At 39.0% G+C, this 27,052-nt stretch overlaps 1 protein-coding gene across 3 annotated transcripts; it reads right to left on the bottom strand.

Moving 5' to 3' along the window:
* Positions 1-31: 31 nt before the first annotated feature.
* TANGO2 (transport and golgi organization 2 homolog) lies at positions 32-25,637 on the bottom strand. 3 transcript variants are annotated; one of them, XM_064392970.1, is made up of 9 exons: positions 25,504-25,637; positions 20,194-20,315; positions 16,172-16,260; positions 15,849-15,968; positions 14,759-14,873; positions 7,912-7,982; positions 6,415-6,568; positions 4,592-4,696; positions 32-2,874 (listed from the first exon to the last, which is right to left on the bottom strand). In XM_064392970.1, exons 2-9 carry the CDS (start codon positions 20,247-20,249, stop codon positions 2,754-2,756), a joined length of 831 nt encoding a protein of 276 aa, XP_064249040.1. In that variant the 5' UTR covers positions 20,250-20,315; positions 25,504-25,637; the 3' UTR covers positions 32-2,753. The 3 variants fall into 3 exon arrangements, with proteins under 3 accessions (XP_064249040.1, XP_064249041.1, XP_064249039.1); XM_064392971.1 differs by lacking the exon at positions 25,504-25,637 and adding an exon at positions 25,145-25,340; XM_064392969.1 differs by lacking the exons at positions 20,194-20,315; positions 25,504-25,637 and having other exon boundaries at positions 16,172-16,367.
* Positions 25,638-27,052: the final 1,415 nt, after the last annotated feature.

Below are 27,052 nucleotides of genomic sequence, written 5' to 3'. Positions count from 1 at the left end.
CAAAAATGCACAATCTACTAATGCCAACAAAGACTGGTCACCAGCTTGACTTTATTCTGATTCTAGTTTTGAACACACATGTAAACAACAATTATGACACAATTTTAAGCAAAAAACCATAGCTGAGGTTTTACACATTCTAAAATTTCTTCCACTACCATTCAAAAAAAAATTAGGAAACAAAAATCTCTTTCAAATATATGACTTTAAAGAGATGGTATGTATAAGCAAACTTAGTAAAATGCCATGCAGTAGTTTCCTATATACACCTTTTTCCTTTATATCCTTTAAAACTGGTATTTAAAATTCCCTTTTATTATTAAAAATACATTTATAAAAATAAAACACTTTCTTTGTTAACTGTAAGTACAGTATCCTTTTTCCAGGGGATTCATTGCAACTCCAATTTACACAGAGTAGATCATGCACATCACAAATACCTCATCACTTCTATGGTCAAGCACCACTTGCTGATATCTGCACAGCAGTCCTGATCCTGTTTCCACTGAAGCCAATAACAAAACTCTCACATAAGCTTCCAAAGAAATTAAAAAACCTCACTTTATTAGCTGTTCTGATCTGATAAAAAACAATATCCTAGGTTTGGGCTCTTTCCTGTTTATTTTGTCAGAAAAGGCAAATCCCAGATTCAGAATTTTGATTCAAGCATATCAAAATACATTATTATAATCCATATTTACATCTAAGATCTGACTCACCATTCTTTGCCTATATGTAAAAACTAAGAATAAATTTTCATTATTACAGGACTGCTATAAATACTGAAGTTTACAAATGCTTTTAGCATGATACTGCATGCATTCTGCTTGCCTTTATGATGTCTTCAAAGAGAATGTTCATGTTTAAATATCCACTATTTGTAAGTAGATATAAAAAAGTTTGCTATGCAAACTCTCAGAGCAAGCTAGTGAGGCAGGGCTTTGCTTCTAGGAATGCATGTGTCAAACTCAAATTTAAGACAGCTTTAGCTACTTCTCTGCATCTAAAAATAACAGTTAACATTTTTATCCATACAAATATAGGGTTTAAGAAGTCACCAAAAAATTATAAAGGGCTGAGCATTTGCTGCAGCTCAGAAGGACAGTCTGGAAGGCTTTGAGTTCTAAGCCATGTACAACCCAACATGATTGCTGATTGTCTTGCAGTCAAGGTGGTCAAAAAGTCATTTATACAGAACTGAATCCACAACCTACCACTAGTCAGGTAAGCAGTCCTGGTATCTAGAAGCTATTTAAATATGCAAATCTAAAGAAGAGATTTGACTAAATGCTGCTTTAGCATTTCCTGACAAATACAAATCTGGGAATGGCCTTTCACTGTGCTTCACCTCAATGGAAAGTCTCATTTACTGCTGCCTCCATTACACACACACGTGAGAATGCCAAAATACACCAGCTTGAGTACAGAAACACAGCTGCACATCTTCCAAAGAGTATCAAAAATCTGACTACTTTGCAATAATTAATTAAAATCAGAGGCTTGTGAAAATACAGTCAGCATACCTAAAGGAAAAAAAATAGTGGTGATCCATTACTAACCTAATATTCAGTATTCAAAAAAAGTCAAAACAGAACATCAATAGAAACAAAAATAGCTTAGGGTTTTCAAATATCCTGTTATTAGCTAGAATCTTCCATTACCTACACTGGCACTGAATAATTGAAAAAAGCATGCATTTAAATAGCTTTTTAATTCACAGGTGTTAGAACATAGGAAGTACCTCTTAATATTCAACTTTTTCAGCAACATAAGACTGCAACAGTGTCACCTTACAACATATAGCTATTTCTATTAATAATCCATGAGATGGAATCCACTCTAGGCTGTAACACATGCTATCAACAAATAAATTAATCTAAAATTTTATATGTACAAAACAGCCAATACATGAAAACCTCATCTTGAGCTTCTGTCTGCAAACAGGTACCTATTCCTTACCTGCTTGATGGAGAAGAAAATGACAAAACCAGTGCTGCTAATTAGACTATCAGGAAACAGGATGTCACAGCACAAATAGTTTTATTCAGGTCAAAGATATGCAAGTCTGCCCCCATGGTTCTTTCAGTAAAAGTGAACTGAGACTGAACTAAATTCCCTACCTTGACTCTCAGATCAAGTTTTAGAAATAAGATCTATTGCTATACTATCTATAGAAAAACAAATGTAAAGAATCCCCCCTTCTCTGCCCTCCCCAGGCAGAACATTGCACCATGGCACTGAAAAGCTTAAATGAGACTAAAGCACTTAATTCTACCAGGATAACATACATTCATTTAGTGCACATTGGCATCAGCTGTACAATCTTAACAGCATATGTTGAAGGTAAAGCAAAGTTTGGTAAAACCTTCATATAGAACAATAAAAGCAGCAAATATTGCCCCACCATTAGAACTAAAAACAAGTTTAAGTCTACTTATAACATCTTTAAAAAAATCCACACCTACAAAAAAAACAATGACTTTGTCTTGGACAAAGATGGCCTTGCCCTGAAAGTAGGGTGGTATTAAATAAAATATTTCTGATTATAAGTTGCTACTTCATGTAAAAAAAAAGCATCTCCATCTGGTTTCATCCAAAGCATTTATGAGCTTGATAGGGTATGATACCATTTTATTTAAACTTTTGCTTTCCTTGCTATTTTTAGTTTGTGGAGGCTGGCACAAAACATTTACTAGAGCTTAATGGCTTGTTGTCTCATTGCTGTTATTACAAACCACTCATGTGGAAAGTTGTTAACTGTGCAGCTTGAATTCATAGGTGCTTGTTTGCCACTGGTTGACGTCGGCGTTGATCATGTTGCGCTCGGTGAAGGTGACGCATCCCTGGGAATCGATGAGCACCACCGTGTTCGTCCTGCGGAGCCAAGGGCACAAGGTTACACCTGGGCTCCCCCACAGGAACCTCCAGGCTGCCATCCCTCACTCCCACATGTTTTAACCCTTTTTTTTTTTCTTTCCTGAGCACATGCTCAACACACGAGCAGGGCAGAGATCATCCTGACAAGTTCAAATGGGCAGTTTGTCTGTTCTTGTCACGCCACTGCTTTGATTCCCTGCTGCACTTGCAGCAGCTGACACACCAATCTGCTCATTGCAGAGTATGGGAAAAGCTGAAACTTAGTGCAAAGTGCTCCATTCAGAGAGAAGTAGCATAAAACTAAGTTGTTCTTCACACCCTACATGTACCCATAAGGATTACTGATATCAATAGTACTCACTTCATTCCTTTCTTTCAAATCAATTGTTATGTTAATTATTATCACAGGACATTGATATGTGATCAGGAACAAGGTGTCTCTCTAGGAACAATCCAAAGAGGAAATTTGTTTTCATGAGAAGCAGGTGCCAGTTGTGCATCTATTCCACTTTGCCTTGGCTAAGGTGTCATTTCTCCATGGACACTGCAGTACCCCTCCACAAAGGGATGACTGACAGGAATTTTGCACCATCCTGATCCGGTGGCCTTTCCCAAGTCACTTTGCAGTTGTCCAGTCATATGAAAAAGAACTTAATTTACTCATAAGAAAGTGAGGCCCAGTTAACAACCTCTATTCACTAAGCCCTGTTGCTAAGGGAAAGGTAAGTGTGAGCATACAATTATAGCAGTAGGGACACTTGGAATGTGTGTTAATTCACCAGTAGAAGGTCAGTATTTCTACCAAGCTATCCCTGTTTCCTTTGAAATGGCTGGACTCCAATCTGTGAAGCAAGGGGAGGAAGGTGCTTTGCTATCATGTTAAGTCTTCATTATCCTGTATTTAAAATGTTCTTTTAATAAATTTAAAGAAATCACTATAATACTGAGTATCTCTCCCAGAATACCAACTTAAAATGCCTAGAGCAGTGAGCACTCTGCTTATCAACTCCCATCTCTACAGAGGAAATATTATGGCTGACCATGCCACAGACCAATCTGGCAAAATTATTGGCAGACTTTTAGAGCAGCAATTCCCTACCATCAGCAACAGGGTTCACCAGCAATTTTGTCCCATTGAAGATTAAATGAAGATTTGCATTGCATTATTCTATTCTTCTTGCAGCTTTGGTGGAATAGTCAGAGCAGAGGGTAAGAATATCTCAGTAAAAACAGCATCATCAGTTAGGGGAGAAGTGGAAATACAGGTTGTTCTGAACAAGGGCAATAGGTTCTTAATGTATGAAAATGGCAGATCCATTTTATGGTGCAATTTCTAAGGAAAACTCTGATTTAGTAATGCAGGTGACATGATTCCTGCTCGTGGAGGAGAAATGTCTTCTGCAAATCTCTGGTAAGATCAAAGTTAGATGTGCTCAGATCTGCTATTACACTGGGGAAGCAGGAGAACTGTATTGTCTTGTCTGGGACAAGGTAAAGCTGTGCTGTGCTCCCCATCAAAGATGAACCACAGTGTGAGCTTCAAATGCTCTTCAGCAGCAAATCCCAGACACTGACCAAGGAAATAAATGACTGAATTACAACAGATTAATAATTTTTTTTAAATTAAAGCAGTCACTATAGAATTTAATTAATTTCAATAGCCCAATTTGATTTGAGATGCAGTACACATCCCTTTCTGGCTAGGAGGTTTTACCTCGTTCCGTAACCCGGGCAGCGAACACACAAAGCCGCGTACTTGTTCAGGATGGGACGGATGTAATCCTTCCCTTGGTCTTCAATTGCAGGGTCTGGTAATTGACTGAAAAAAAGTAGGAACGTAGTTTAAAAAAAAAAAAAAAATCTCCAATATTGAACACCTCTTGATCTGGAAGGAGTTCCAGGACATCCCTGAGAACACAGTCAAAGGCAGGGCTAAAGCAGAACAGAGGGGGTAAAGGATAAAAACCCATCAGGAAAGAATGGAATTCTGCGATTAAACCAACCTCTGTACCCACTACATTCCTGTAATATACACTCACAAAGAGATCATAAAGTAATATGAAACAGGATATTTTAAGGAAGTTCAAAGCTAGTGCATATCCACATGTTCATATTTATTATGAAAAGATCATTTCATCTTGAAGTGTGATTTAGAAAGATTACAGGCTTAGTTTTAAATATTGCTTTTTGTAAGTAAATATTTCCCTTTTATAGTCAGATGGTTTCAGATGAGATCAAATGGAATTACTGAACATTAAGGGAAGATCATTTGACTATATTGTATTTCATACCTTTGTCTTTTTACTAGTGAAAGGTATGAAGTCTAACAATTTTAAAAAAATCTCTTGATGTGATAGCAGATGAAAAAAAGCTATTAAGACAGCTTAGCAGACTCCCCAATTACTACTCATTGCTCAGATGTCTGAGTTCTTATACAAAACTTTAATTTGAACCACTGAAAAATGCCACATTCATGAATGCCAGCATTAAAATTTGCTGTAAAATCTGGGAAATTGAATCTATATACTAGAAACAGCTTTGCTTCAACTCTAATCACTTCCCAAACATATAAAAGTCAAGGTAAACATGAAAGTTACCAGATGGTGAGCAATGATATGAATTTGGACCACAGCACCTTCTGTACCCTACTCCATGTCTGCAGAATGTAGTCCTATCAACTTCCTGTCCTTCTGAACATCCAGCTGATGGGCTCAGGTTCACTGTGCCATCAAATGTGAGTGCAGGAACCTTCCTCAGATCTCAAACTCATCTCTTGGGTGCTACCCTGACTGAAAATTCCTTGACTGCAACTTTCTTGACTGAATTGTACACATACTTCCTTTTCTCCTTCCCCCACTTAGCCTTGAACAACTGTACTTTTGAGGAAGGCAGCTGGGTGTACTTTGAAGTGTTGCTTTTCCACCTTCTGTCTACACTCTGAGCAGCAATACAGAACAGTAAAACCTACTAACACAAACCTGCTCACCACCTCTGAGGGTGCTGAGGCCCTGGCACAGGTTACCCAGAGAAGCTGAGGGTGCCCCATCCCTGGAGGTGTTCAAGGCCAGGTTGGATGGGTCTCTGAGCAACCTGTGCTAGTGGACAGTGTCCCTGTCCATGACAGATGTTGGCACCAGGAGATCTTTAAGGTCCCTTCCCATTCAAAGCATTTTATGATCTATGTAAATAAGTGCTTTCTTTAATGCAGTAACCAAACCTATGTGAGCCTTCAAAAAGCTGACAGCAAGCAGCTTGCACATCCCTACTCGTGCACTCATTGCCCTTATTAAGAAGTGCAATCTTTAAAAAAAAAGGGCCCAGAGAAACCAGTGCACAGATGATGAGGTCTAAAACAGCAGTAGCCTTAATTGTGTCTCTGGCTTAAAAATCAATACTGTTGAAAGCCAGGCTCTGTGAGAACACTACTTTCAATTAATATGAAGGTAAAGTGCTTTTTCCCTTCAAAACAGTTTTTATATGCAGGTTTTTAAATGGGTCATATTGTATTTGAGTAAATTCCAGCTATCATGTTCTTACGGCTCTTGATTATTCATCACTGTAAGAAGCTCCTTCACCAAATCTTCTTTGGTAAGGTCTTGACTTCTCTTGACCACTTCTGTGAAAAGCTGCTTCCCATACTGAAGTTTCTTCCATGGTGTATCCAACAAAGAATTACTCAATCCATATATTCCTACACAAATACACACACAAAAAAAATCCCAATTTAATTGGAAAGTGCATTCTGGTGATTTCAGTTGTCATTACATATTTTAAAAAATTTTAACGAAGTCCAAGTGACTCCCCAGCTAACCTTTACCTTCAGGTGTGTCATAAACCCACAAGCCCCATTACTGAACAGGAGAATACAGCAGGCTCCCATCTTATGCTGAGCTGTGCTTAAACACTCCCCGCATGCTAATGCTCAGTACTTGGTCTTAGTTGTGCTCTAATTCATATCTACAGCAGTTAGTTTAAATTTCTGGTTTGCTAAACCATGAAGGAACAAGAGAATTTTATAATTTCTGCAATCTAGTCTTGTCCAGTGTAGAGATAATAAGCATAAGTTATCTTTGCCTCTGATTTTACTCTTGAAAAACACTTCAGAGCAGCACTGCATGACATGAAGGACCCTTCTCTTTAGAGGAATCCTCTCACCACAAGCCAGACAAGAGAGATTACCAAACATCCTCTCCTCTCAAAGGCAGCCACGTACACAGGAGTCTGATGTCTAAGCAAAGATCAGAACTATTTCTGGTACAGTCTGCAGATACCTCGAATTTGTGACTGAGTTTCTCATTACTACATGGCCAGATTTTAAACTTTAAAAAAATGTCTGTATTAAAATCTGTTTTATGTTTGTAGCTGTATCTAACAGTTGTTTCCAAGAATTTATGCTGTAATTGCTACAATAACAATTTGCCTACTGGCAGCCACATTTTGACCATTAACCTAAGCAGGCAAAGTAAGGCTCTGCCATCAACTGTTACCAACCAGTTGCACTGCTCAGAGCCTTCCATGTGTCCTGGTTCCATTTAAACTGCCTTTTTGATTAATATTTCTGGAGCACTGTTCTCTGTAGCTAGCTAGCAAAGAACCAGATTTTAAATCTTTTAAAATCTATTCACCTGATAAGACAGATTGCATTTTTTTAAAGCCAGCTCTGTCCCCGGGGGAGCACAGTCATACTGTGACCTTCAGACTGCTGGGTAACGGGAGTTAGGGTCAGACCCTTTGAAAATTCCATTTTCAAGACAGATTTCTGTCCTTCTGCCAGTTACCTAAGCAGCATTCCACTAATTGCACTGCAGGTGGGTACATACACTGACATGGATAGAAACTTTTAATGAACTATTGATTCTTTACTGCAAGTTATTAACAAAAATGTGTATGAATTCAAGGACATTTAGTAATATTTTCTTTTAAAGAATGCAAAGGGAAAGTCAGGGAAGACAATGCTTAAGCAGCTAAATTACTAGAACAATACACAGCTACATAAGAAAAAATAATATTCAGACCTTTCTGAAGAAAACCTACCAGCATTTAGGAAAACAGGTTCTGGTTCTCCTCTGTTTCCATAGTAGCAAATTACATCTCCTTTGGTGGTACTGAAAAATATAAATACAAATTTCTCCTTGAAAAGCCATCAGCTTCTATATTTGATTATGCTTTAATTTCATGCAATCTTTGAGCACATTAAGATGCTTCTCCCACTGTTGCTCCTATGATACCAGACATTGATGTGTTTTATTACTTTCCTCCTCTCAAAACACTGCACCATTATCAAGAAGTAGCATTATCATTTTTAAACATAGCTGCAGTAAAATTCAATAAAACCTCATAACTTCTGCATGGAAGTAGCCAGGGTTAATGACAAAAACCTGGTTCTGATTAACTGGAGATTTAGTTGCTTGGGAGAAGGGGGCATGTGAAAACAAAGGAAGTGTCCATCACAACAAGTACCCTTTCCCCCATCACTTCTTTTGAATCCCTCTTGCATTCTAAGCCACTGATTGCTGCGGGCCACTTTAGATGGCAGAAGTGCACTTCAGGCCCACTTCCAGCAATGCTGCAGGGCAGAGCTGGGTCCTTTGTGCATTTCTTGGCTGTCTTCAGATCACTGCAGTCACTGAATCTCTCTCTAATTGTAGGCACTGGCTGCAGCACTCACTCTCTCTTGTGCACAGAGTGCAGGGAGGGTCTTGCACAAGGTTCAGAGACAGTTTCCAACATTGCAAACAACTCTCATTTGACAGAGATGGTATCAGCATATCCAAACAGCAGGGCCTACACAGTCACACTGATACTGACAACACAAACACCAAACTAACTGATAAGAGAAAAAAAGAGAAAGTAAATCATCAATAAGCCTTGTGTGTCCTGTGGGAAATGGACTGCCATTAGATGGCTCACTCTCAACATCCCTCACTTAGCTGACATGAAATAGTGATTCCACAGATCACTTACAGTTGGTGGGATTTGATTTTTTTTTTAATTTGGCAGAATACAGCAATGAGATCTAATTCTGTATTTCCCCCTAGTGATTTACATGCTCACAGTTACCAACAAGCACATTCTGACCATAGTTCAGTTTTTAATTTGTCTCCCAAGTTCCAGGTCCTCAGACAGCAGATAGAGTTTCCAAATTGGAAAAAAAGAAACCAAACAAAAAACTAAACCAAACAAATGCAGTTAAGACTGAATTTGGATTAAGTAGCATAAAGCATAATACAGAAGAGAAATGATTTCCAACTCCCCATTCTTTCCTAAGATAAAAAGGAGTATCTCTGTGCTGATGCAAATCAGAGTATATAGAATGCAATCTCATTAATGATGTACTGGAACTTAAATTGCTCTGCATAACTTAGCATCCGCTACTCAAACCTTAATAACAAGCAAAACAGTCTTGATTTAGCTGTTTATATTCTTCTTGAAAAGCCATCATGAAAGACATTCTACAGTGTCCTTTGCAAGACAGCCAAATGAAGAAGGAAATATTAACTTATTAATTATAGAAGTCAGAGGAGTCAAGAAGAGGAATAAAAAAAAAGCCCATATAAAGCAAAAATAGAAATGCCTTTCTCTGTGCACTACTCTTCCTCCTCCCAAATCCGTAAGGGCTTTCTGGTACCACACAGAATGATCAAGTTTTTCAGCAGAGGCAGAAGACAGCAATCACAGCAAGCATACTGGGTACACTTTTTATTGTTAAGTATTATATAAGACATAACATCAGTTACTCAATTCGCAATTTATTGACTGTTGAAAGAAATGTGTAATATTTCTGAACTTTCCTCTAGTAGCTTAAAAGACATTTATTTTCCTTATCATCCTTAAGACCCTTGTTCAAATTTATTTATGCTGATGTCAAGACTTACTGACCACCTGAAGCCTCCACAGACAACAGGCCACCTTAGGTTTCTTTAGTTAAGACATCAGAAATCACACAAACTATTGTATTGGTGCATTAACTACTCTCTTTTCAAATACCTGCTCTGCAGAAGGTCTGTGAAAAGATCAGAGCAATTGTTATAACCTGAAGTCTCACAAGACAGTGTTAGATGGAAAGGTGGACAAATGGCCCAGGGAAGCTCTGGAACAGAGCTGTAAGACAAGGCCTGTCACAGATGAGACTGCAAGGTGAGTAAGCTGGCACTGCTGACTTCCTTTAGCACAGCTTTTTACATGAAAGAACATAATCCTCTAGCATCTCTTCCAAGATTTGTGTCACTGACAAATTCAGTAACAAGATCCCCTGGAGTTTATCAAGAAGATGGGGAATACATACAAACTGCAGGGTCACTAATCCAGGACATCTGTATTTTGTAGCATGCACACTCTCCCAGATGAGTGCTTTCACTTACCTCCACTGCAGCACTGCTGCTGCCTTCTGTCAAAGGAAGACTAAAGCCTCCCAAGAGACTTCTGAAATGGGGATACTTTCAAAATTTAGTTCACTGTGCCAGTCAGCTGCTCTTTCTTTTATCATTTGGCTCTGCCTATTCCCTTCCTACTGTTTACAGGTACTCAGTACTGAACATCAAAGCAGAAGCCAAGATGAAAAAAAAATCACTGTAAGCTTGATCGCAGCAAATGCCTCAAAACACTGGCCTGTACTCAAGATTCTCTTCCCTCCCAGGCTTACAAGCATAGATACCAATTTCACTGCAGAAGTAATAAAGGCATAATTAAAGTGATGACAATAGGACCCAATACACATATTTTTAAATCCCAGCCATAGCTGACAGCAGAAAGAAACTAAAATTATGCTCTTAGATACATCATTCTGTCAAAAAAATGTAAGCAATAATAAATACTCTAGGAAATATTCTAGGCAGCACAAATCTCAGCAGTAATAGAAGCTTCACAGGAACATGAAAGCCATACAGAGTTTGCCACAATCACTTAATGCTGATGAAACACAAGCAATGTCCTTCTGCACTCCTGCCCTGCTTCAACTTCAAGGTGGCTCCAAGTCATGACCAACAAAACCTCAGAATGAAAGAAAAAGGAAAAAAAACAGTGAGGCAGTAAAGCTGCAACAGAGTGTGGTTATCAGCAAGTGATCACTCCCCTGGGCACTGAGCTCTACTCTGCTACAGACAAGGACATTGGATTGTTTTATGAATAATCTGTGCATGTATTTTTTGTGCAAGGACAAAAGATGAAACTGGCAGCAACACTGAAATGCTGTACAGTAGTTTCCAATAAGTAGTATGGTTCACAGATTCATTTTCTTTTCTTCAATGTTCATGATCTAATCAGATAACTCTTTCTGTTCTGAAGCTAAAAATAAACAAGCAAACACCAAACCACCAACTATAAAGCCCAAACATTTACCACCTACCGCCAAATAAAACGGTCAAAGAATTCTGCCAGATACTCACAGCATACAAAGTCTGACTCTGATTTTGTTGTCAGTGTCTAAACATTTCTTTGGCACTGTCCTAATATTTTGGGTGGGGCAGAAGCTAACACCGGAGGAAAGAGATAAAGAAGTTTTTCAGAAGCATTTTTCTTTCTTTTGACATTGGACTGTCCATCTACCCACTGGAAGTGACTAAGGAGTTATGCAGAAATACCTCATTTTCATGAGGGAGCCACAAGAAGCAAGGCAGGTATACACTGCAAAAGGTGATACTGAGTTAGGACAGTGCATGGGATGAAGAGGAAACGAGCTCATAGAGTAATCCCAGGGACTTGGCCATCCATGTTGTTTTCATAACAGCACTCTGACCCAATCTCACTTTGAAAAGGCACCTAAATCCAGTCTCTGGAGAGGAATCAAATCCTTCCCACCCAGCCAGGTAATGGAAACCATGCTGAATGAGAGCCTGCAGGTGATGGTATAGTTTAGTACACTTTCCCTGCAGGGACTGAAAACTGCCTGTGACAGGGGAGAACAGACAAGCTCACCCAAAAGGCAATTTTCTGCAATCCCCTCCAGCTGACTTGTTTGTAAGGCACAATTTGTCTATTCATCATGGAGAAAGTGATTCACTCCTGTTACACAGGGATCTTACTGCACATGAACTATACGGGTTCTAACTGACAGCCTGTCAGAGACTACACTTGCTGGGTGGGTGACAAGAAGCTGCCAATTTGTCCTGCAGGGCAGTCTGTATCACACACTTGGCTGTAAGCAACACAAGTGAGATGCTGCCACAAAAGCCCTGACACCAGTTTGAGGTACCCGTGAAAGCCTAAGTAGGGGTAGCAGCAGATTTATTGAACACAGGTTTTCCTCAGGACAGAAATGATGTCCTGATCATCAACAAAAACAGCTCGCTGCCTTCAGGTATTATCCCAAATGGAGAAAGAAGGAAAACCCCTTTGAATATTGAGCAGTATTTACTTTACAGAACAGTCCAGCCTCTGATAACCTTGTTCCTTCCTAATCAGACCTACAGAGAGCCAAAACAAGAGGAGTGGCAACACTGCCTTCCTGGAAGCCAATTTTGCAGCTGCACAAGATTCCAAACAGACACTGTTTGCCACATGCTATAATTCAACATAAAAGCATGTTTAGCATAACTGAATAAATATTCATGACTGTCATACTCAGCAGGTACACCCAAGATGATAAACTGAAAAATCAGAAAAATAAAAGTACTAAGTAATTTTCTTAAAACAGCAAATCAATAGTGTTTAAATTGATATAAAGAGATGCCACAGAGTAAACAGATTATTACACTGAAAGTGTCAAAATCCATGCATGTTAAAAATAAGAGTCACACTAAGCTGTGGAAATAAACAATGAGATTTTACAACCTGTATAGCTGTTTCCAGCTCCCCTTCTTGTATTACTGCACCTGTCATCTAGCATACTGTCATCATAATCATACAAGAGAAAATAAAATTTCTTTTTCTGAAATGTGTACCTGAAGATTCAAAGATTGTAAATCTCTCTAAATATGCTACTTACATTCAGCAGAATCATGTGCTCAGGTACACCCCTTTCCACCAGTGCTTCATTTACACTTTCAGTCTGAGTTTCCCCTCCATTTCACACACTCTAACAGAGCCAATCACTATTTGTTACACAACGGAAGAACACATTAAGGATAGTCCTCAATCTTTGTTTTGAACAGTAACACAGCCCAACAAAATAGCATCAACTACAATACCATTTTCTATTTACACAGAGAAGTAGCTCCCGTTCATATACCACATTTCTCTTTGGAGTAATTCTAATTTCCTAAAATGACAAGTTTACAAATATTATTGAAATTGCTCTGCATCATTAGCTTGCCAAGAATTTCATTTCATCAGAGTATCCAAGGCTAAGGACATGTCAAAGCAGTGAAGTTAATCAACACACACAGCTTTCAGAGTGATACTCAACAAGGAATTATGACCTGTATCACCATGGAAAGACTATTCAATTGAGCATACAACTCTCTATCAGCCCAGCATGAAGGAATAAACAAACAAACCCCACACAGGAATGATTACCTTAAATAAAATCAATCAAACCTACTTTGATATCATCATACTAGCAGCCATTATGACTGTTCTCTTTTCCTACATTACAAGGAAGAAACTCAGACTTACTGCTTGCTAGGTCACACCTTGAATATGTTTGCTTGAACACATCATTTTCTTCTGTTGCCTTTTCATTAAAAGACAGCCTTCCAATTTATGCAATCCAGCCAGGCAGCAACATACAGCAGAAAGGTCAAAAAGTCAAATCCTCTGACCATGGTAAAAACTAATTTAGGCAACTGAAAAATGTTCGGAAGTCTCCAGTGAGACAATTAACTTTATAAAGCAGAGAGTAAAAAGACCAAAAAGCATCAAACTCTCCAACTGCCTGGCCATCTTCTGGATTGAATTTCTGGAAACACAACCTATATATTTATTTCTAAGCAGGCCCATCAAGCAGAAATACACTCATGGTGTCTTCACAGAACTGACTGGCAAATCTGAGCCATCAGCTGAAGGTGGTCTAATATAGAAAGTGAAAAATGTAAACACAAGGCCAGTTAGCAAGAGGGTGCTAAACATTATTTCCACTGAAAACAGTAAACACTCTGGCCTTCTGCTTTAAGTGCATTCCCAGAAGCTTGCAGAAAAGCTGAGTGGGAGAAGGCCCTGCACCATCAGGTTGTCTAATAAGATTAATGCTCCTGCACCAAGTGTGCCAAAGCAGCAGTGTGCTCCTGGCAGTTTAGATGTGCTCCCAGTCATGCAGTGTGCATCCAGCTGGGAACTGACACAGGGCCTGGAGATGCCTTAGCCCTGGATTTCCCTTCTTCTCCATCAGGCAGAGTGCAAAGGCAAAGCAGCAGATGTACTTGTGTACAGACACATGCACAAACAGTGGAAAGGATTGTGCCAACCACACTGATTATAATCAAGCATCCAACATCCTTTCTCAACTACAGAAACTTTAAGTTAATGTTTATTTGCCTTGTGCTGATTTTTAATGTTTGAGGAAAGATTAATGACACAGACACTCTGACAGGAATAATGGCTTGAAAGCTTTCAACTGTTCTAATCCTGCTGCAGCATGTCAACTCTCAGAGAAAAAAAGGTGTCTGAGAAATTATGAGCTGAGGTTTTGTCTTCTCAAAATACAAACCCCAGAGCCTCCAGGGTAAAGACTGGCTACAGCCTATCAGGGAGTTGCAAGAAGTTTTGTGGGAAGCAATGGTTAGAATTCAAGATAGCTCTCCAGTGTCTGAAAGATAAACAATAACAAAGGAAAGGAAGACTACAATAAAATTAGGGCCTTGCATGCCAATTAGCAAAAAACATGAGCTCTAACTTTAGTTTGTGACAGGCTTTGCACTCTGCACTTTGGATTCTATGACTTGTGTGTACAGCACTGTTATTATCTTTCTCCCTCTGATATTTGAACTGTGATGTTTTATAGACTTACTTCAAGTCAGCTGCTAATAAATTAAATCCATTGTAAAGATGTCCCTCTACTGAAACTTTCTTCAAGTAAGAGTAGCTGTCCAGATCTGCAGTCAAGAAGTTTGTTACAAGAGCACCTAAGAAAGAAAAGTACATAGAGCAACTTGTATGTGTGTGCTCACTATTCTGACAGCCCTGGTAAAATAAATAGAAAGATAAAGATTCGTGTTGCCAACAGGTTGCAACAGTGGAAGAAAACCCCAAACCACAAAATCAACCCAAATAATGAACCAACCTTTAAAAGTCTTACATCATTGTACCAAGTTCACATTAAGAGCATGACTTTTATTCTGAAGATCTCAGTCAAAAGCTCTTGGTGAAATTTTAAGAATTCACATTTACTAACTATTCTAGACTGGATGCACCTTTCCTCTCCCCCCACCTTACAAATTCTTTCTTGTCTTGCTTCACTTCCCTGATATATGACCCTAAAATGAAATACAAATGACATGGTTCATTTGTTTCTCTATAACATGTTTTGTCACTGTAATATATTCCCAATCCAGTACCATATGACAGTTACAAACAGATCTATTTTTACTTTAAAAAACCTCACAAATGTGCTGTTTTGAGCATCCTCTTTGAAAGAGGGTTTTTTCCTATTATTTCTCCTCCTCTGATTTATCAGTGGGAAAGAAGAATCTTTTAGGCTACCTCCAGCATAATCCAAGTTGCATTCCTTGACAAAGGTGTTTGAGTAAGAATATACACTTTAAAAAGTCTACTGTAATCTAAAACTAGCTCAATGCTTGGCTAATTGTTCTGCCTGTTAATTAGAATTACTTTGCTTGTATGAATGTGACTTCAGGCTCTAGGCACTACATCTTGTTTTCCTTATGCCTGCTTGATCAAGAAATCATTATCCAAGTCAAGTTCCTCACATATGTACTCAAACTCATCAGTTAAAAATTTCTGTTTACAGCACATAAACATTCTTTTTGTCCATAAAGCTGTGTTAAGAAAATTAATATTGTAATCATCACTATTTTACTGGAACATCAGGGCTTGTTTGTCCACTTTCTTTTTTGTTTTTTATTTCAACTCTTCCATACCTCTTCCTTTCGCGTTTTTATCAATATTTGGCTGCATGTAGTTTGTCAGGGCTGCCATCTTGCCTTTCTTACTGATTCCCAGCCATGTCCCTCCTTCTTTTCCCTCCTCCATATCCAGACCTAATGGAATAAGTAAGAGTTAGGTTATTAAATACATTAAAATTAAAAAATGTTTCAAACTTACAATATGTTTTCCTTAGATGTATAAGGAAGAAGAAAATTTCTTATTAGAAAGGCAACACCACCACTCTAATAATTAAAAAAAAAAACATGCCATGATTCCCTTATATAATAAACCACTCAAAACAGCAAGACATACATACCACTAAGGATCTCATTGCTGCTGTCCCAAAACTCGGCTGATTTGGATGGTCTGTGGTAAAATTCATCCCTATTAGCTGCTAGAATAAGCCTGTAGGACACAAGAGGAAAAAAGACACTATTACTTACAAATTGGAACTTCACAGTACAGGCAGGAACAGAATCCAATTTTTTCCAGAGCATTAACTCATTTCAAGCATGAAACCATCCTTTATCTTCCACCTCACCTTTATCACTCAGTGTTAAAGTTCCACTGACATCTGACAGCAGCCTTCTCTCACTGTCGTGAGACACTCAGCAAGTCCATCTTGGTGAGTGAATGAGGCAACTGGTGTTTTCAAAAAAGAATTCTTACAATAGAAGACACTGAATTAACATCACATAAACGACCTTAAGATTCCTCAGCACAAAGTTACAGCTTAATTAAAGAAAATTATTCTTATTATTTTGAAATTATTTTTTAAGTGTATTTTTGTTGTCGAACATCCTCACCTGAGGAGCAGGTAATGGATCTGGCTGATCCAAGTAAAGGTAAAAGACAACGGTGACCCAGGAAAGCCCTGTGTGGAGGCTCAGGGCAGGAGGTGACTGCAGCCAGACCTGCACAGCTCCAGAGCAGCTCCCAAAGTCCTGCTCATCAGTACCCACAGCATGACTTGCCTTTATTTCAACTGCGAGACAGTGAACGCTCCCCCCTTCTCTCCAGCTTTGTTGCTTAATTTAATTTTAATGAAATGCTATCTTTCAAAACCCTGCAGATTTTCTTAACCAGTTCTCCATAACCTCAGTTATCTTCTTCACTGTCAGTTCCTCCCAGCAGCTGCATCCCAATTACAGCTGCACAGCAGAAGACAAGTTTGCCACTGGAAACTGAAGAGAGACCATACAATTTTAATTCTAATTTTTAGCCACAACACACGAGAATCAATTCCAATGACATCTCATTACTTTGTTTGGCATTCAGATCTACTTACATTTTCTGCAGGTTTCTGAACTTTCCTGCAAATTCATCTCTTCCCTAATAAACTGTTTTAAAAGAGGACTGCAAGGTACAAGTTGCACATTAGAAATACTACAGAAAAAGAATCATAATCAACCATAGAGAAACTAGAAAAACCTGACACTTCAATGGCATCCTTTCTGTAACGTAAGTGCTTAGTATTTTGCCCAACAAAGATATCATCTGTTGGAAAGCAAACTGCATGTACATTTTTATCTTTCCAATGCAAATATAATATTGTTCCTTTCAAACTTAGATAATTTCTCTTCTTCTAGCCGATTCTAGTCTTTGAGCTACAGGCTTTCTGCTGGTTTACCAAATTTCTATCATCTTTCTTCAACATGCTCCATTAACAGAATGCAGCCTCCTTCCACAGATTTTTGTTTAAATTAGTATCTCCACTGTTAAAAAATAGTTTGCCTGAACGGCACTTTTCATCTCCTGAGGCTTCAATTATACTTTGCATTCAATAATTCTTGACATGAAACTACATAGTTTCTATTACATTAAACTTCATAGTTACTATTTGTTTATAGTATCTAAATACTAAAAATAAGCAAAGTCTTTTTTGTGTGATTGAATATTCCCCATCTCAAGTTTAATGCAGGCCCCTAAATTTAGCACAAGGCTAGTATACAAAATCATAATAATAAAAATATCTTTATTTTGTCATTTTTGAAACATAATTATAGTGAAAAGGAGCAATATTAAGTGGCCCTCATCTTCTAATAAATTGCAAAAAGCCTATTCAGCTATTTTTATAGCTGAAATAATTCAACTGTATTAGGATTTACATATTAAGATTTATTTTAATATTGAGAGAAATGAAAACATGAGAAATCATTCCATTAAAGCGATTTCCTACAATGCAATTCAGCTCCAGAAAAGAGCCTGTGATTATAGCTTTGAAGCCTGAAACATTAATTTATTTGTAAGATGTACACAGTACTATTCAGAAAGATGTAAAGGCAGCATATTACCTCTGACAATAATAATGGACTACAGTAAAGTGCTTGTTACTCTGCACTAAACTTCACCACAAACAAGCCCCAAGAGGGAAAACAGAACCAGCTGCAAATGCACAGGCAGATGGATTTGTTAGTGTGTCACAAGGGTGAGCTCTTTGCTTAATTAGGTGCTCAAGAAAATTGACCAATATATTGGTATAGAAGCCAGAGTCTACTTGGATGGAAAATTTTCTCAAGTGTTATAGAGAACATGTTTTAACTTGGCCATTTTCTTCTAGCAAGTGAACTCAGTCAATGACAAGCTGTTTGTCTTTTCAACTTTTAATGCCTATCACTGACGCTTTTTTTCTGTCAGAGATGCAAAGCACAGAACAGTAAGGAAAGTTTAATTGCTTCTTTCATGATGGACAAAGGAATTCATGTCTGCAGGTGCAGGAATCCCCTTTTGGCTGGGAAAACTGTTCCAAGACCTCACCATAAAATAAACAGAGATGCAGCACAGTGATGCTTGAACTGTCAAGAAAAATCACCCTTAGCAAGAACTTGAAGAGAGATGTCTCACTTGGTCCAATGGCTGTAACACTGCTTGGAATTAAGAGGGCTGGTGGTAAGGAAAAAAAGGACTAAAGTTATGTATCTGATGTTAAAATCTGACACTGAGAACACTGCGGCCTGGCATTTATCACCCTAACAGGTAGCTCAGAGTGATTTATTTCAGGTATAGAGCAAGGCACTGCTTAACAAAAGATATAGAGGAAGTTAAATAGAATTAAATACTCCTGAATTTGGGCCAAACATCTCAAAAGTGTTGTCCTGTCCTGACGCTGACAGCAAGTTGTTTTCTGATATAAATTAATAATTTCAATCTTGATGCAATTTTTTATAGTAATCAAACTACTCCAAGTTCTGCTTTTAAATATTGATCATGGCAGAAAGTTCACTTGGCAAGCAACTGCAGTTTACACCCAAAGGATTTTCCCAAGAGGCATCAAATTGATGAATCTGTCTTTCACTAACTACTAACACAAAGCAAGTCAGACCAAATAAACAGATATATTAATTCAGCAGCAGTCACATCATAAACAAAATCCCTTTTTAGGCAGGCTCCAGATGCAGGAAGGAATGCACTCTGGACAACTGAGGTTTCCATTCTCGTTTCCTCTCTTTCTACAGAATGGCATCTGCTTCTTAATACAAAAGGACAAGCAAACAAGTCAGTGAAAGGCACAACGATTTACTGAGCAGACTGACTGATGGTTTCTGGGTGAATACCAATACTTGTGCCCTACAAGGTAATATGGAACCTATACAGTATATATAAACACAGCAATAAACCTTCATAGTCTGTTCATGGTCTGAAGTGCTTGCTGACTTTTTATTACATACTCAGTGTACTCAAAGATACTGATGTTGCATATGAAATTTTAAAAGGATAGGCTACAATGAGAGAGAAAATGATTACAGGATGTTTAATACTTTGGAAACTCACTGCATGACATAGAGAAATTCTTATAAACTGACCTAGAAGCTTGCAAGCTTATTTTTTCTTCAGTTTTTATCTAAATATTTCATACACATGACTTCATTTATTGCCTACAGTTTTAACTGCAAGCAGATTTTGGGGAGGGGAAAGGCTAGGACACTTTTAAGTTCCTCGGTTGCAAACTGGAAGCCTTAAATGTATCGACCACACTGAAAGCAGGGGACAGCTACAACTGTGATGCCCAACAAACAGGATTCCCTTTAGTTTTAATAATAAAGTAGAAGGCAGGACTTCCAAACACTAGAGTACAATATTTAAAGGACTTACACAGCACAGATCACCAGCAAAGGTCCATGATCAGAAAGCCAAGACTTCTGATATGGTCTAAAACCAAAGGGTTCTAAAAAGGCTACAGTAACTCCTCCAATGGGGAAAGCCATGAAGTTAAACACAACAAAAGCACAACTGAACACATAATACTGATTTGAGCTTGTAATCCACACACACTGGCTACAAAAAGGAACTGTGTAAAATACTCCAGAAGCAGGTCTGTTTTAACTACAACCATCTTACCTGTATGCATTTTTTGAAACTGGCCGTGGGTCAAATTTGAATAGAAGGATGCACATTGAAGAACTGATGTTTAAATCTTGTTTCTTCCACAAAGGCTCAATGCAAGGTCATTCTGTAATAACCTAAAATGGCAATAAAGATTATCTATTACACTGCAAATTATAAAAAGAGAAACTTGATGCTGTGCTGGAGTTTAAGGATTGCAATGTACTGACTAATAGCTCATGATACAAATACATAAATAAAATACAACTTCCAAAACAGAATCGTTCTAAAGACTGATTTACTAACCAAATTCTTATAGCAGTTCTTTCAAAGTTATGCCTGGCTAGTTCAGATTTTTAGAGAAAAAACCTGCATCAGGAAAATACTGACAAAGTGTAGAGTGCTAGCAATACATGAAAAAACCACTGTTATGCAATTTTCTACTCATTACCAATAAAGCACCTTTATTTTTTCCCTCTCTTAAGGAAGGCAAAACGCTTCTTTTAGAATAAAGGAGAAAATAACACTCTAACTGTTGCAGAAGACAGAAAAAGGCTCATTAAAGACCTGCAAATAAAGTATAAATTAGGCTAAGCTACTACCAGTATCCAGGAGAAATTATTATTGTTTAGCATTGGGTAAAAGGTCAGGAACAAACAGAAACACACTGAAACATTTTGTGTCCAAAGTTTACATTTTGATGAGGAGTTTCCAGCACTTGTGCTATATTTAAAATATTGGCCATGCAGATGGAATGACAAATGTGCTTTCCATTTCAAACCAACAAAACAGCTTTCAAATATTTTGTGTTGTCCAATTAACATTTTTCTGGTAATAAAACTGCAGTCTGATCTTTACTTTTTGAGGCTGCTCAAACAATTATCAGAATGCCACACAACCATTTTTACTGTTACTGAGAGCTTTTGCCATGCAAGGACTTTCAAGGTAAGTCAAGGGGAGAGGGAGGCAGAATTCAACACCACAATTCTAAGGTCATCTGAGAAACTCAATAACTGAAAAAACTTCTGTACAAAACCCAGGATTTTTAACTGTACTTTCAAGATATGTGGCAAATGTCTCTCTTGCCCTTTAATTGCTACATAATTTGTCATAAGAGGTATCAGGAAATGGATCATCTTGACTACATTCACATTACCAAAAACAGAGCTGCCAGTGCAGCATTTATACAGATTTTTTTCTCAAATTAACATCTTGCCCATAGCTGCTGGCTCCTGTTTAGTCACAGTTCAGCACCACAGCCAGCCTGCTGTTGTTGTCAGAGCACAAGTTCAGTCTTGCAGCCCAATATCCTGCAAAGAGACTCTTCTGCTGCAGGACATGAAATAACTCAAAAAGAGGCGCAACACTCCTGACATGCTTGACAAGAAAATTAGTGCACAGGAGCGTGTGTGTGTCTGTATATATATAAATACACCTCAAAGTATTTTAAATTCTGTTCGCTGACAAAAGGAATTTCCCTCCCAAGGTGACTCATAATCTATGAGCTAAGAGCAGCAATAGCAGAGCTATCCCAACTATTCTGTGTTAAATAGGTTGCACAATAACACACTGCTGGCTTTCTTTGCCTCTGTCAAGTCAATCCCAAAATAACTGCCTTAGAAATTCATCACAAAATTAAGATCCAGTCTTGAATTTTGGATAACTGATTGACTAGCCAGGTCTTTAAAAAGACCATAGCCAGCTTTATAGAGAAAATGTAACCACTTTTGAGAAGGTGATATTCCCATTCTCAAGACTTCTATTGCTGAATTTTCAGTAGACTGCAATCATACTGGACTTGAAATGCCAGTACTGGAAGGCTTGGATCTTCTACACAAAGACTACTTCAAAAACAACACTCACAGCTCAGCAGAGATCACCTTCAAATCTATGGGTTTAGAGGTTCCCATCTACAGCACTACGGTGAGTATGGCAGGGAAGCCTAAAAACTTTTTTTTTTTTTTGCAAATTGCAAAGAAGCTCACTTGGTGAAAGCAGGGATATAAAATACAATTTTAATGACAACTGTCACTGAGTACTCTTGCTGACTATGGAGATATGGCTGCTAGGTGCCTTGCCAGATAATTAAATGGATTACTTGATAGAAAACTGTTTGCAATTAATCACTCATAAGACCCATATTTTAATAAACATGTTTCAGGCTCTGTTGGCTGATTTATTGAGTTCTCTTCAAATAATCAAGTAGGTCCAGCTGTTCATGCAAAGTTACTGGCCAGCATAAAGATTAAACAAAAACTGCAGGTCAGAAAACAGCTGCAAAATAAGTTTGCAATACTCATCACAATTATCTAGAAGGACAAATATTTTGAACACTTCAGTACCTTTCTAGAATCCCCAGTCATTATGATTAGGTACTACTGCTTTGACAGAATGTTTTTGTCCCCCCATCAAAATTGCTTGATCTTATTACAATACTTTAAGTTACATTTATGTTTTTATTAATCCAAAATATCAAACCAGCATTTTTTATTTTTTATCTCAGGCTCCACCTGCCAGCCTTGAGACAAGCATAAATGTTTATAGGTCCTATATATACAGACCAACTTTTTTTTTTTTTTTTTTTTAAAAAGACAGAAGTGTTTAAGGCAGATAAAACAGAGCTACCCCTTAAAGTAGCAGCAACACTTAACTGGCAAAGGAGGCAAGCAATGTATTTTGGTAACTTCTTTGATTAAAGCTGACATTGCACTTGGAACACCTGTTGTGGATATTACCCTTAAATTCTTACATAGAAGCATACAGGAAGTCAGACTCAAATTTGGATATTCTGAAATTTAAGATAATTAACAAAACACTAAGAGAAAAAAAACCACTGAAGAGAGACTGTCACAGATACTGTAAGTACATAAACATTCAATCAAGAATTCTTTATGCAGGTGCCACTCTCTGGAGCTCATACATAAAAGCTGCTGCTGTAACCACAGGGATGAGATGAGCACATTGCACAGAGCTGGAGCTGCAAAGCACATGTGCTCAACTCAGCTGAGGCCCCACACACCAAGGAGAGGAGAAGGTGAAAAAGATTAGGCCAGCACTGACTTCCACTTGCAACTTGATCCTACAGCAAGTCCAAAGCTAGATCAAAAGCTGATTTTCAAGCTCCATTTCTGCAGAAAATGTGTCTTCAGAACCATCCTTAGAAATGAAGGAGGTGCCATAGTTTAAAGAGTTCAAATAGAAAAGGCTAAGTTGTGGTACAACACTTGCTTTCTGATTTTCTTTTTGAGGAGAATACAAGACAGAATATACACACTATGCAACATGACAAGGTCTGCAGGAAGGGGGGAGAAACTCTGGCTGGAGACAGCGAAGACTGCTCTCTGGATAATGAGCTTTCATAACTTCTAGTTTGCTTATTCCTACTCAATAAGACAACAGTTACCAAGGATGACATGATAGCAACAATCTCCTATTTCTGTCATGTTTCTAGTTTGCTGTCCAACTTATGCCTAATACACACAAACCAGCTTGTCAAGAACCAAAAACATCCTGTAATTAAGCGTTCTGCTCCAAATGGCACCGCTAATTTGGAAATGACATTAAAGTAACTAACATTCTTGTTCTGTGCTACAGTACTCTGTTAGACAGCACAGTGTGTTGTTTTGCTCATTTGAAGGATCTGTTAAAAGCCTGAGTGGATACAAGCCAACATAAGGTAGGGACTTTCAGGAGACCCAAGCATGATAGATTGTGTATGGTCTTTTCATAGGGTTCTACCATCATTTGGTTGATTAGAAGCAATCAGTTCACAATTTGGCAGAAAACTATTTTACCCTAAGAATTCCCAGTAGCAGCCTTTGAAAAAGGAAACCACTTGTTATGTATTTTGTATTCACAAATGAAGCATCATAAATCTGTGATCTATCAGTTATCACAGTGGTCCCAACTGCTTCTCAACTCATCCAAAACTATTGTTTAGGTGCAGTCTAAAACACAGCTAAAAAACAGTATTCACTGGAATCTGCTAGTTCTATGTATTACAACAATAACTTGTGTTCAGCAGAGTACAGAACTATTTTACTGTCTCTTTTGAGTATGTCCAAATAAACTAAGCACTACAGTCCTCAAATGACCATAAAATACCACAAAATTGGATGCATTTTCTTGCACTAGTGAAATGTGGTTTTTAATAGCAAACTTTAAAATCATCAAAAATAAGAGATGCTTGATTTGTTCTTAAAAGTAATCTATTTTTTTTTCCCTCAAAGAAAAGTGTCTTCTGGCTGCATTTTAAAAGCATTAACTGGTTCATTTTTGCACTTCCCTTGTGTACCACATGCTCCACAGCAGCAATACCAATAACTACAGATGAAGTGGAACAGATGGATCAATAATTTGATGACTTCCAGATTGTTCCCTATGAAGAGCATTTGTAAGTAACCCAGGCTTTGTAACCCTACCAAGGTGAAGAGCCAGTCTTCCCTGCAAGAGGCAGCAATGCAAAAGTACAGCACTTAAGAAACACGGAAAATAACATGTAAGGTGAATGACACTCCCAAGTTTAACGGGCTACTTTTATTTTCAGCTGCTTGATTTCGTGCTGGCATTTTACTAGATTAGGTCCGCAGTACTGCTCCCATGAGAAACAAACGCCAGTAAACATAACCTTTCACCACATCATGTTTTAGAAACATTTACAAGAATGGAGTAGAACAGTCTTTGCCCCAGTTTCTTAAGAGCACGATCAGCAACGGATCTGCAGACTCAGAGCCTTTTGCAGGGCTTGTTCCTTAGATAAAAGCTGTATTTTTAGCTTGTCCAGTTCTTCGGTTTTCTTCAGGGAGGAACCACCAAAAGACATTAGTAGTTCTCACTGTCTAACTGTGACTATTTCCTGAACTAAAAGGGTAACTACATATTAAAACTTAATTTAAAATTACTTTAACTACATATTAAAGCTTAATTTAAAAATTACTTCATTACTCTTGTACTCTAGTACACTTACAATTACTCCTGTATGTGACGCAAATACCAACCAGCCACCACCTACGCAGGAACGAAATGCCATCGCATAACCAAGAAAAACAGGTGCGAACTGACACCTGAAAATATCCCCAGAGGTGCTGCTGGATAAATTTAGGCTAAAAACCTTAAGCAAATGGCGCTCAGGAGCAGCACCTTCCTCGGCGGGGAGGGCCGGGGCTGTGGCGGTGGCCGGGAACGGCACACGCAGCCCCCAAACCAGGGGCCCGGCAGCTCCCGGAGGCTGCTGGCAGCCGAGGCGGCCCCGGGCTGTGGCGCAGCCCGCCCTGCAGGCACGGCGACCCCCGGTCCCTCACTCCCTCCCGCGCCGCCCTCACTCACCCACGGCCGCCGCACCGCCCGTCCCCCGCGCCGCTTCCGGAGGGCGGCCGGGCCCAGCAGCGCCGCCCCTCCGGGGGCCGGGCCCGGCTCCTCCCGCCGGCGCTGCCGGTACCGACACCTTCCCTGTGCCTCTGGACCGGGGCCCGCCGGTACCGACACCCTCGCTGTGCCCCTGCAGCTCCGCGGGGTGTGTGCCAGGGGCCGGTGCGACCCCGCCCGGCATCCCCCAGCGCACTGGGGAGTCATCTCACAGTGCCTGAGCTGCTCCTTGGCTGCCTCAGCGTATCTAGTTTCAAGCTGGGACGAGAAATTCGGGTAGTAATACTGTTAGGGTGGTCAGGCATTGGAACAGATTGCCCAGGAAGGTGGCAGAGCCGCCAGCCTTGGAGGTGTTTAAATGTGGTAATGCGGTTCAGTGGTTTATAGAGGTTACAGTGGTTAATGAGGTTGGACTTCATGATCTTAAAGGTCTCTCCTCACCTTGCTGATTCTATGATTCTGTGAGGGTGTGAAATAATAACATTACTGATCTGAGCTTCAGTGCTCATACCTCTGAGGACAGATAGTGCCAGGCTGCTGACCATCGCGGGGGGTTTGGATGCAGCTCCTGACCCCCCAGAACACGGCCCCTGAGGGGATGCCGCTCCCCTGACAGCCTCAGCCCAGACTCTGCTTCCAGGAAAGCCCCAAAGTCACTGAGCCCCGAGCCCGCAATGGCCTGAATTCCAGCCAGGACAGCTTTCCTCAGCATTGAGGGAAACAAAAGTGACAACATCAGATTTGCTTTCAGTTATTAGCACAGCATGATCAGAACTGATAAACAGACATTTAGTAATTTTACCTAGATCTGCAGATTTGGGTTGGGATTGGATCTGTGTCACCTTTTTGTCCTACTGAAATATTTTATTCTTCAAAAAAAATCAAACTTTATTTCTGACTATTTTTTTCGTGGGTGGCAATAGAGGGTTTCAGTGGAGCCTGCAAATTACAAAATGTTTTGTAGTGAGGTCTGTAAGGAAACACCATAAAAGCCTGGAGTGCTCTTCCAGGTTCTAACACTGATAAACACAATACACACAAGATGTGAAACAGTAATTAAAAGAATTCCCAGGGGTATATGGATGTGTTAGGTGGTTTGTCAGGCAAAACTAGAGACAGAAAACCTGAAGTCAATTGTTAGGTGTAGCAGTGCTCTGGCAGATGACATTGAGCAAGTTCACCTCAATGCTTTCCTTCTCCATCATCAACAATGGGATGATCACATTGACCTTTGCAAGGTCTCCTGAGATCTACTGATGAAAATTACTGGGTGAGTGTATGATCATCATTCTTTGTGCTACTGCTTCTGAAACACAATAATAGATTGCAGTTATTACCTTGAGACATATAAACCTAGAATGTATTAATGTTTTCAGGTACAGAGTTGTTATTTAAAGCAGTTATCTGGTGACTAAATAGACAAATTATACAAATCTCTGTTGCATTAAAATTGGTAAAATGCATGCACATTAAATGTAATGTATTGTTCTTTTTGGCACTCTGTTTGAGT

This window comes from Passer domesticus, chromosome 17 (genome assembly GCF_036417665.1).
Source record: "Passer domesticus isolate bPasDom1 chromosome 17, bPasDom1.hap1, whole genome shotgun sequence".
NCBI classification, from domain to species: Eukaryota; Metazoa; Chordata; class Aves; order Passeriformes; family Passeridae; genus Passer; species Passer domesticus.
Note: the sequence above shows the minus strand (reverse complement) of the source record. Positions and strands in the feature narration are given on the sequence as shown.

Bases quoted from the DNA above. Each gene is read 5' to 3' on its own strand.
- TANGO2 (XM_064392969.1), bottom strand. From the start codon at position 16,352: ATGCTCTGGAAAAAATTGGATTCTGTTCCTGCCTGTACTGTGAAGTTC. The intron at 15,969-16,171 runs GTATGTATGTCT...TTATTCCATTAG, and splicing joins CAGCAATGAGATCCTTAGTG to GTCTGGATATGGAGGAGGGA. The intron at 14,874-15,848 runs GTATGGAAGAGT...TTTCTTTCTTAG, and splicing joins TAAAAACGCGAAAGGAAGAG to GTGCTCTTGTAACAAACTTC.